The sequence below is a fragment of the Carica papaya genome, chromosome 4 (assembly GCF_054855325.1).
Source record: "Carica papaya isolate Zhongbai chromosome 4, ASM5485532v1, whole genome shotgun sequence".
NCBI lineage: Eukaryota > Viridiplantae > Streptophyta > Magnoliopsida > Brassicales > Caricaceae > Carica > Carica papaya.
In genome coordinates this window covers 28,431,077-28,441,698 of record NC_142312.1, presented here as the reverse complement: position 1 = coordinate 28,441,698, position 10,622 = coordinate 28,431,077, and the positions used below count along the sequence as shown (strand labels likewise).

Sequence of the window (10,622 nt, the reverse complement as noted above, 5' to 3'; positions counted from 1 at the left end):
AAGAATGGTGATCACGGTGATATAAAAATTGCATCAAATGGAGGACGGGAAGGGCCTCATAGGAGGCAAAAACCGAGAAGGGGCGCGGCGGCGCCGCTGGGTTTCAGTCGTGTTTTCCGGCCGTTTGGCCGGGATTTTGGCTCCGATTTGGCCACAGGGGAAATCAGCGTGGAAAAACGAGTCAGAAGTATGAAATTTACCTCGATCGGCAGTCAAAAATCTCCCCGTGCGATTTCATCTGGGTCGTCCGTACGCCCGCTTGATCTGGGCCGTCCGATCGCGCATACGCGGATCGCCAACGTGGTCTGTCCCCGGTCGACGTGGTTTTGCCACGTGGCAGGTCCTGGTTGGCCGGGACTGCTGACTGGGTCTGCTGACGTGACTTTTTTTTTTTTCCTCTTCCAATTCCCGGGCGTTACAATTACCATTTTATTCACACATGACCTTAATTGTTTATTACATAAAGAAATATATTCATAATTTATATACTTAATGCATATATTGTAAATTACATTTTTAATTTCATAATGATATATTTAAATTCTATGAAATTAAAGTATGAAATCACAATTGAATTGGATAAAATTTTACTTCAAATTAAAATTATATATCTTCATTCAAATTTCTATCTGTTTCATAATATTGGATTTACAGTTACATTTTTTTATATATAATTCAAATTTGAAAAAAAATTCAATTTAGAGACACATATTATATGATTAGCTGGTACAGTTTCTGATTTCGTGGCTAAATAACTTCAATATAGAAATCTAAACAGTCAATATTAACCTTAAAAAAATATAAATATTATAAATTATTTTAGTCTAAATTACATATTATATATTTTATCATACAAAGTAACATGCAGTTCTATTACGGGAGGCTGATCATGATTATACCCATATATATAGATATGATATTCTTCAAACAAGCACCAACTAGCTAGCTAGTACTAACTAGCTATATGATACATACGTCTGGCATACACACACACACACACACACATATAGGTAAGTCGCCAAAATTAGTGAGGAAATCGAATTAGAAAGAAAGTGTCTGACGAGAGCTGCAATTTCAGAGTTGATCAGCCCAGAGAAATGCCCCCATAGCAAAAGCTCTCTTCTCAGGAAGAAGGGTATCCTTAGGAAGGACAAGGCCATATTCTTTAAGGAGCATATCCAGCTTCCACTCCTCCATCTTCTCATAATCATGCTTGGAATATCTAGGGTAGTGGAGTGGCATCTGGAAGCCATTAGGGTACGCATCTTCTCTACAACCTTTCTTGTCCGCCATCTCCATGGCCATAATTTTCTTTTTGAAGCTGCTCACGTCCTTTACTTCACTACTTGTAGGGCATGCCATTACCTCCTTCTGGGACATGTTGGCATCGTAGGATGACTGTCCAAAAACTTGAGTAAATGCTGAGCTTAGAACCCACTTGAGGGCCATGTTCTTTCTTTAGATGGGGAAGGGGAGAATTTTCTTTTCTTCTAGCTCAAAGCTTAAGATATAGGAGGATAAAAGTGGGTTCATGTATGTATATATATATATATAGGTAGGGCTAATCATGGGACAATTATTTGCCTTCATCAATATTTTATGGATATATTGTGAATTTACATATTTGGGTCTTTTATTTTTTCGGGTTATTTAAATTTGGTCCTCAAATTAAAATATTATTTATGAATTTAACATTTTTATTAATTAAATATAAATATTTAAATAAATTATAAATGCACAATTAACGTCTCATAATTTTAGGGAGTAAAAGAAGGGGCAATAAATAATTATTAAAACTTTCAACCATATTAAAATACAATTTGTTTTTTTACTCGTGTGAGATAATTAATTATTATATTAATTAATACAAATGTTTAAGGCTATTTATCATACTACATGTACCACAACAATTGAATTGATCATATGTTTTATTTTCTTCCATTTAATGTTGGTATAATTATAATTATAATTAAGAGAAAAAAAAAATTTAACTATTCCAATGTCACATGCATGCAATATTTATACTTATGTAGCGTGTACGTTGGGTTATTTGATAATTACGTAGCATTTATGAGATAACTAAAGTAAATATTTGATGTTGATAATGACTTAATTGATTAGAATGGCATGAAAAGAAATATTTAAGATAAAGTTTATAGCTTTAGAAATAGTTTAAATATTACTAGAAGACATTTATCTCATCCGGACTTAATATGCATGATATATCTACGTAGCTTATAATATGCATATATATGTATCTATATATATAAGTTATGTTTATTTTTATTTTATATTTGTAGAATCTAATACGATTTGAAGTTATTTTTATTTTATTTAAAAAAATTTTATAAATACGTAACAAAATTAATATGAAAACTGATTCAGAAGTAAGAGATATCTGTGACATACTATATAATAAAAATATTTATGTACATGGTTACTTTATATATATATGTATATGATGAATAAAACAAATAATTGAGAGAGAGAATTTGTCTCTCTCTCTCTCTCAATTATTGAGGGTGGGATGGTTTTAATGGTTATCGTCATATCAAGTCATTGAAGAAATTAGTTAGGGTTGTAAATTTTGGAGTGTAACGAAGATGTCAATGGTTTGTATTAAATGAAAAAAGAAAGAGTAGTTGTAAGTCTCTTTTGATGTTTGAGACTTGTAGCCTTTGAGCTTATGCAAATGAAGATATCAACCATTCATGTGATTTTCAACCTTCTAAGTGGTTCACTACATTTACTCTTTTGAGGATAACATAAAAGCTAAGCCACAAGCATTCATTTTCTTGTGTGAGATTTTGAAATTATAAAATATTCAATGTATCATCACTATTACATATATATACATTATATTATATATCTTTTTCATTAAGATTACATTTTTAAAAAACTTTAAAATTTATGCGGTATTCATTTATGCATTCTTAGTTATACTTTTCTAACGAAAATATAATCATTATCCAATATAAAATGAAAATAATTGAAGTTATGTAAAACGTTATATGGAATTGAAGCAATACATTTAAGTTCATCAAAGTTTCATATAGATCTTATGTTGCATTTGCTTTATATTTTATATTAATTCATATATCTTAGTTATTGGATATGTAAAAATTAGTTATAATGTACATATTTAATGCATAATGTAATCAACTTTACTAACTATTTATATTTATATATATCAAGTTAGAACGAATTATAAAAAATAATTAATTTAAATTAAATATAGAAGTGATTTAAAATTAAAATAATATTTTTGTTCAAAATTTTATTATATTTTTATTGTACTATTATATTTTTTTTTGTATTTTATGAAATTGGTCTGCAATTTGCAATTCAAGTAGTTAAACGAAATAAATTTGTATATAAAAATACCTAGTTGATATATAAATATATCATAACATTGTTTCTCCATTTATTCTAAACATATCATAACATTATGGTTAGAATAAATCTAAGTCTCTATTTGATATATAAAAATACTATTTAATTTTTATTTTTTGAATTTATATTTATTTATTTACAGAACTATATACACGAATTAATAATAAAGATAATGAAAAAGAAAATAATGATAGAATTTTTATTTGGAATTGAGATAAGACATTATAAATTCTAATAACTAATTTTGATATAATGTTAGAGATTTTAAAAAATTACGACCGTTACAATGGTTGCAAAAAGTTTTCATAAAGTTCTCATGTACTATTTCAGGTATATATATATTAACTATAAATTAATTAAAAAATATAAATTTTATAGAATAAAATCATAGTTTATTATTTTTTCTCTAAATTTTTCGTATTTTTCTTCTTTTTTCTCTTTAATATCTATCCTCTCCCTATATTTCTCTATTTCTCTCTCGCTCTCTCTCTCAATTTCTTTCTTACTCTAAAAACGAGTCTCCCTCTCTCTCTCTCTATCTCCTTTATTCTCTCCTCCATACATCCTTTCTTCTTTTTTTCTATTTTTTTTCTTCTATAAATTTCTAATTCTGTCTCACACTTCTTTAATTCTAAATTCTAATGAATCTTTTAAATTATTTTAAAATTATTCAAACTTTAATATTCTTTTTCAAATTATAAGTCTAATAAATCACATGTTAAAGTCGAGCTCTGACATATAATTTAGTTAATATATATTTTAGTACCACATAAAATTTTATGTGATATCAAATTTTGTCACCTTTTGATAGAATTTACATATGATCTCCTAATTAAATTAAGTGTAATTTACAAAATGATTTTTTCAAACATTTTATGTTAAACAATTGTAGATTTTTTTCAAATTTATATATTTATAAGTAAATTTCATAAATATTTATTTTAACCATAAATTACAAACAATTATCTGAAATATTTAGATAAATTAAAGTGATCAATTTCATCAAAATTATCTAAAATATTTTATAATATATTACCAAATAAGTTTCCGAAATTTAGCACTTTCTACGAATTAGTCCTCAATATATTTTTTTTTGTTATAATTTTATATCCCTTTTGTTCAAATTATAATAAGTATCAAACTTTGGGAGCTAATAAAATATTTTTCTAATGTAATAAATAAAATTTATTATTTTTGTAATTTTTTTATTTTTCCTGATTAAATTAATTTAAATTTTTATCAGATTTCCCAAACCTTATAGTCTGGGTTTGCTCGCCCCTCAAATACCCAATTTTTAAATTTGACCTAATTGTTAGATGGGGCCCAATTAATAATCAGTCACATTAGAGTGATTTCATTTTATGGCCCAAACACCGTCTTTGGACAGAAATTAGAGAAACGAAGCCGTTTTATATGTTTAGTGGGCTTAAACTAAACTAACCCCGGCTTACTCTGGCCTATTCCAGAACCAACCAACACCGACTCCCAAACACCCATCAATTACAGTGAAGAATTAGTAAACAGGTAATCAAAACCCCAAACCCCGAATATCTCTCTCTTTCCGTCACCATAAGCCGGAAAACCCTACTTAACCCCGAACTTCAAAACCCCGAAACGAGAAGAAGAAGAAAAGAAGTACAAAAAATGAATTCGACAATTCTTCGATCTCGCATAAGCTCGGGTTTATCAAAGATTAAATCTAACAACCCAAGGCTTTTCTCTGTGGAGGTGCCTCCTCTTGAATCATCACAGGCGCGGCCAATAATTGCCGTCGGCGAAGAGTTCGCTACCGATCCCAATTCATCATCAAAGAAACCGACCCCGGAAGGTGCGCCGCAGGTTTCGAAGCCGCTTAGGTTTCTCAAGTACGGTCTCATTGGCGCTCTCACGGGAGCTACAGCTGCTGCCGGATATGTCAGCTATGGTTCGTTTATTCTTCTTCTTCCTTTTTGCAGGACTGTTTTTGTATTGATTATTAGCTGGGAATGTAAGTTTTTCACATGAAAGTACTTTGGATGTTACTGTTAGCTAAAATTTTTCCTCGTTCTGTTATTGGTTTTTTGTGGCGGAATGATGACGCGATCATTCAAAATATTTTACAGTGTCGATGATGAAGTAAGAGAACATAATTTATTTTAAATGGTTTCTTTAAGTTTTCTTCATGTAAACAAATTGGAAGGAGTTGGGCTTTAGCTAGATCATGCAAGAGAAAATGATTTCAAATGCTTATCACTTTAGTTTAGCTTTTGATTTGTTGCTTTTGGAGTCTGAATTTGACTATCTTTCATAGAAAAGAGAGTGACGTATTATTGTTTGTAAACGGGTAATCTAGTGGCATCTGCTTCTGGTGTTTGCAATGGACTGCTTTAGTTGAATTATATGAGGAGGTGATGGCTTTGATTCATGTCATTGTTCTGTATTTCTTTGGCAGCTTATACCTTGGAGGAAGTTGATCAAAAGACTAAAGCTTTGCGTGAATCAGTAAACTATAAAGTTGGAGATGATTCATCAACTATGGATGTGAGTAGGGTTAAAGCATTGTGTTGAAGTTAAATTTTTATTTTTACACATGCTTCAGTGATGGTGTTGACTGTAAATTTCCCTTGAACATTTCAAATGTGGCATTCCTTAATGTAAAAACATGTTTACATAGCCTTATACAATTTAAGGTAGTCCTGCAAGTAGGACACTGGGTATAGGCTTTGATGATTCAGGCTTTAAGGAAATAGTATGTTGAAGGAGTGACATTCTCTAATCAATTTCCTATGCAGAAATATAAAGGTTTATTGTACTCGGCTGTCATGACAGGTGAGATCCCTTAAACAATGTTTAGAAGTATCTTTTTTTTTTTAACGATTGGTTCTAATACTTATTTCATTGATACGTTATAATTTCTTAATGATGCTATTAGCATAGAATTAGTACTCCCCGTGCATTGTTCTCAGGATTGCATGGTCAACTTTATCTGTTCTCATTCCTATAGATTGGCTGCTATATCCTCTCCGTCTGCTACAATGTTGAAGTTCCTATTCAGAGGTGGCAAGATTTTGTGACTACTGTGGCTCTCACATAAAATGCAACGTTGATATAGAAAATAATCAAAACAGTTCCTCCAATTGTCTCTGAAAACATATATCAATGATCAGCTTACTATATATAGAAAATCCTTTCCTATAAATTCCAAATATAATAGGAAACAGTAAAATGAGTTTTTTTGATTGTGTTGATTTTAGCATAACATTCTTTTGTCTATATCCTATTTCAGTTCCTGCTAAAGCAGTTGAACTTTACTTGGATCTAAGGAAGATGGTAGAAGAGCATGTTAAAGTAAGAGCCCTATCTGACACAAAATCATGGCTCCATTTCCTTTATAATTTGCTTGGACGTTGAACTAGTCGTATTTATTTCACTATTAATTTCTTCACTTTTAGGGTTTTACTGAACCAACCTCAGACAAGCTTCTCCCAGACTTGCATCCGGCGGAGCAACATGTATTCACACTGGTTCTAGATCTAAATGAGACACTACTTTATTCTGATTGGAAGGTGAGAATTTGACGAGAAAAAATGATTTAGGTCAAATTAGGAATTAATTTTCCTCTTTAGCATTTTGAAGAAAACCTAGATATCAGATCTAGGTTCTTTTAGACATTACACTTAATAAATTGGTTCTTAAGCATCACATTTGAGATTTGATTTCATTAGACAACTAAAAATATTTAAGTATGTATATTAAATCCTAATTAATCTGAAGTAATAATAATCAATCTAATTATTACTACCAAAATGTTGTCTGTCAAAAACATCTTTAGAGGCCGTAAACTGGTTAGTATCATTATGGCATGTGCTTAGCAAATTATGATATGGAAAATCGGAAAATCATTTTTCGTAGTTACTGTTTTTATGCCTCTGTACATGCGTCTTTCTAATAGAAATACTACCTTCAAAGCAGTTTTGTTCAGTTCCATGGTGTCTAGTAACCAACTAATCATTAAAATAAATTAATATACATTTTGAGCCAAAGAATTTCGCTAAAAATCTAGTGAATTGGTTTGCTTGCTTCAACGATATTGTATTAGTAACTGGATTATACATTATGTGTATGTATTGCATCCGCTGCACATTATTCAGTTATTGGACAGAAGAACCATACGTAATGCATCTGATCAGTTTTTTTTTTAGAGGGACCATTATATTATGTTGATTGATCTCCGTTTTCTTGGATGGCTTTATTGATATGCACAGCACAGCTCATACTTCTGTATGCATAGATATTAACTGTTGAAGATTATTGGTGTATCATGATTTACCCATTTCTTCCTTTGCTGGCATGTAAAGCGTGACAGAGGTTGGAAGACGTTCAAACGACCGGGGGTTGACATCTTTTTGGAACATCTTGCCAAGTTCTACGAAATTATTGTGTACTCAGACCAAATGGAAATGGTGATTTACATTTTTTAATTTAGATTTTTTTGGTTGAACTTCAGTAATGGGTTATGTTATCAACATTCTTTTCTTTTTACTCTTTGGGCCAGTATGTCGTTCCAGTGTGTGATAGGTTGGATCCAAATCATTATATACGGTATCGGCTAGCAAGGGGTGCTACCAATTACGTCAATGGCAAACACTATAGGGTATGGAACTGCTGTGTATTCTGTAAACTGTTTCCACTTTCATTTCCCTGTTGACAAGGAATGGAGCTTGCTATGCTAGTCATCTGTTTTCTTAGTTGTTTTTCTATTAATTTATGCACAAGCTTCTGTCCCACAAGTATTTTTCATACCAATAGCTTCTTTTACTCGCTTTTGTTAGTTACATATCTCCTTTGTTTGTAGTAGCAACCTCATTAAGATGGTCTTCTTTTGATAGGATCTGTCAAAGCTCAATAGAGATCCAGCAAAGGTCCTTTATGTGAGTGGGCATGCCTTTGATAGCACCCTTCAGCCAGAAAACTGTGTTCCGATTAAGCCATATAAGCTCGAGTCAGATGATACAGCACTTTTGGATCTTATTCCATTTCTTGAATGTGATTATCCTGCAAATTTTCCTGGAATCTTCTACTTAGGTTTCTGTTTTCTTCTTTAAACTTTTCTTAATTAATGGTTTATGCAGTTGTTGCACGGAATAGTCCAGCTGATATAAGAACTGTTCTATCATCTTATGAAAGAAATGATATTGCAAAGGAGTTCCTCGAGCGTTCCAAGGAGTATCAAAGGTATGAGTTCGTCTCTGGTTAATTATATTATAATCTGTAATAGGAACAAAAAACACAAGTTACTGATGGCATGCAAGCTGGATTACTTTTTGATTTGACAAATTATGGTACAGACGAATGCAAGAACAGAGGAGCCAAAAACGTTTCTGGCAACGATGATGATGATGATAGGATTTTGTATAGTTGACCGTACGTGTGAAACTCTTACGTATTTTCTGGAGAACCAAACGGATGAATACATAAGAAATCATTCCTGTGAGTGTTCAACATTGGCTTTGCAAGTCAAAGCCATTGCTGGTCAATTGTCATATATTTATGCAGTCTCCTTTCACTTAATCATTTAAACCTGAGAATTTAGAGTTCTTTTGCCCGGAGTATAATTCATTTTTCCTTCCATTAACTTGATGATTCAGAAATCGCAATTTTGGGTTAACGCATCAGAATATTGTACCTCGTATCATCCTTTCTTTTTTTTTTTTTTCTTCTAAACCTGTTTGTGCTAGTAATTAATTAGTTCCGAAATAGTCAATACTCAAAATTACAATTGACATTGTTTGGTCTCTTCATCCTTTCTCTAACCCCATTTTTGGTAATGGTTATATGTTTAAATTTGTATGCTGGTTGCTTTCTTGTTTGTACAAGTCTTGTGGAACCAAACAGTATTTTCTTCTATTTGTTGTTTTTTGGATTATAAAGCAAAACCCTTTATTTTCAATGGTATGAGCACTAAATTAGAGGAGTTGCCTTGGTTGATGGTGAGTGGACATTGATTGCACAGTGATTATGCTCAGTTGTCATTATTTCTTCAACTATTTGACTCTATATCTATTAGATTAAATTGAAAGCTTAGTGATACAGAGAGTTGACAAACTTCAAGATAATCAAAATTTTCTGGTTTCAGGTTTTAGATTGAACTCTCTAATTGTACAGAAAATGTAAAGATAACCAAAATCAATCTCATGAAAGGAAAGACTGTAAATCTTTTTTAAATAAAAGCACTATGGTATGATTCATTCCCATATATTAAGAGGTACAAACCTTTGTGTTTTGCACATTTATATAGATTTAAAAGGAAATTAATTCAAACGACTATTGGAATTCGACGATAGCTTTGTTAAATTTTACAGATAATCACTTAAAATCTTAAAAATTTGTTATAATTACTTAAAATCTTATAAATTTATGTAAATTGACAACGAAAAAAATTGCTTAAAATTGACTCTCAATACAATGAAACAGTAAATTTCATGAGCACTTTTGTTTTATGAGGAAAAAGATTTCAAACTTTTCAAAGTCATTTAGAATTGAATATTATGAAAATTTTACACTCTTTTTTTTTTTTTTTTTTTTTTGGGTTATTGGGTTATGTAATCTAAGTAGTTTATATCTTGATGATAAAGATATTTTTTGTATTTGATTTTATTTGTATAGGTAATATTATTTTTTTTGTTGTATGATTATTCTGCTATTTAACTTACGAAATTTAATTGTTTCATCGATTAGTTCTCGTCAACTTTTTTGTAAAATTCTTTTATTTTGTCTCAGTGTATAAATCTCGTCAACAATGTTCAAGAATTTCAGAAAAATTGCTCACAAACTTATTGTTTATTTCTTTGGGATGTATATATGTGCATGAAAACACAACACAATGAATCATTTGGTCAAGCTTGCACTCACCAACATTTACATACAAGCTCTTTACATAATGATTGACTTAGTTTGTAATTAAGGTTTATCTAATATTTAATAGTATTAGTTCACCTATATCACTAAAATAAAAGTTTTTCAAAAAAAATTAAGCAAATCAAATATATTACTTCTTTAATCAAAGTATGGATTATTCGATTACTATTTTGTAGACCCATAAACGTAAGAAAGACGAAAATGAATGGTGTAATACATTTGAGTTCTTACGCGTCGAGGTTTCAAGCTCTACAATAGACTTCGAATTGGACTCATATCATTTGAACACAATCTATGAGTTTTCTTCCTTCATGATATGTTGAATTAATTGA

General features: G+C 30.7%; 2 protein-coding genes across 2 annotated transcripts; one reads left to right on the top strand and one right to left on the bottom strand.

Moving 5' to 3' along the window:
- Positions 1-1,074: 1,074 nt before the first annotated feature.
- Positions 1,075-1,449, bottom strand: LOC110820836 (uncharacterized). Its single transcript, XM_022050439.2, has one exon. It carries the CDS (start codon positions 1,447-1,449, stop codon positions 1,075-1,077), a length of 375 nt encoding a protein of 124 aa, XP_021906131.1.
- A 3,474-nt stretch (positions 1,450-4,923) lies between these two features.
- Positions 4,924-8,970, top strand: LOC110820729 (mitochondrial import inner membrane translocase subunit TIM50-like). The gene is made up of 10 exons (XM_088218725.1): positions 4,924-5,317; positions 5,825-5,913; positions 6,165-6,201; positions 6,659-6,720; positions 6,825-6,938; positions 7,731-7,835; positions 7,928-8,026; positions 8,262-8,418; positions 8,505-8,607; positions 8,721-8,970. Exons 1-10 carry the CDS (start codon positions 5,038-5,040, stop codon positions 8,764-8,766), a joined length of 1,092 nt encoding a protein of 363 aa, XP_088074851.1. The 5' UTR covers positions 4,924-5,037; the 3' UTR covers positions 8,767-8,970.
- Positions 8,971-10,622: the final 1,652 nt, after the last annotated feature.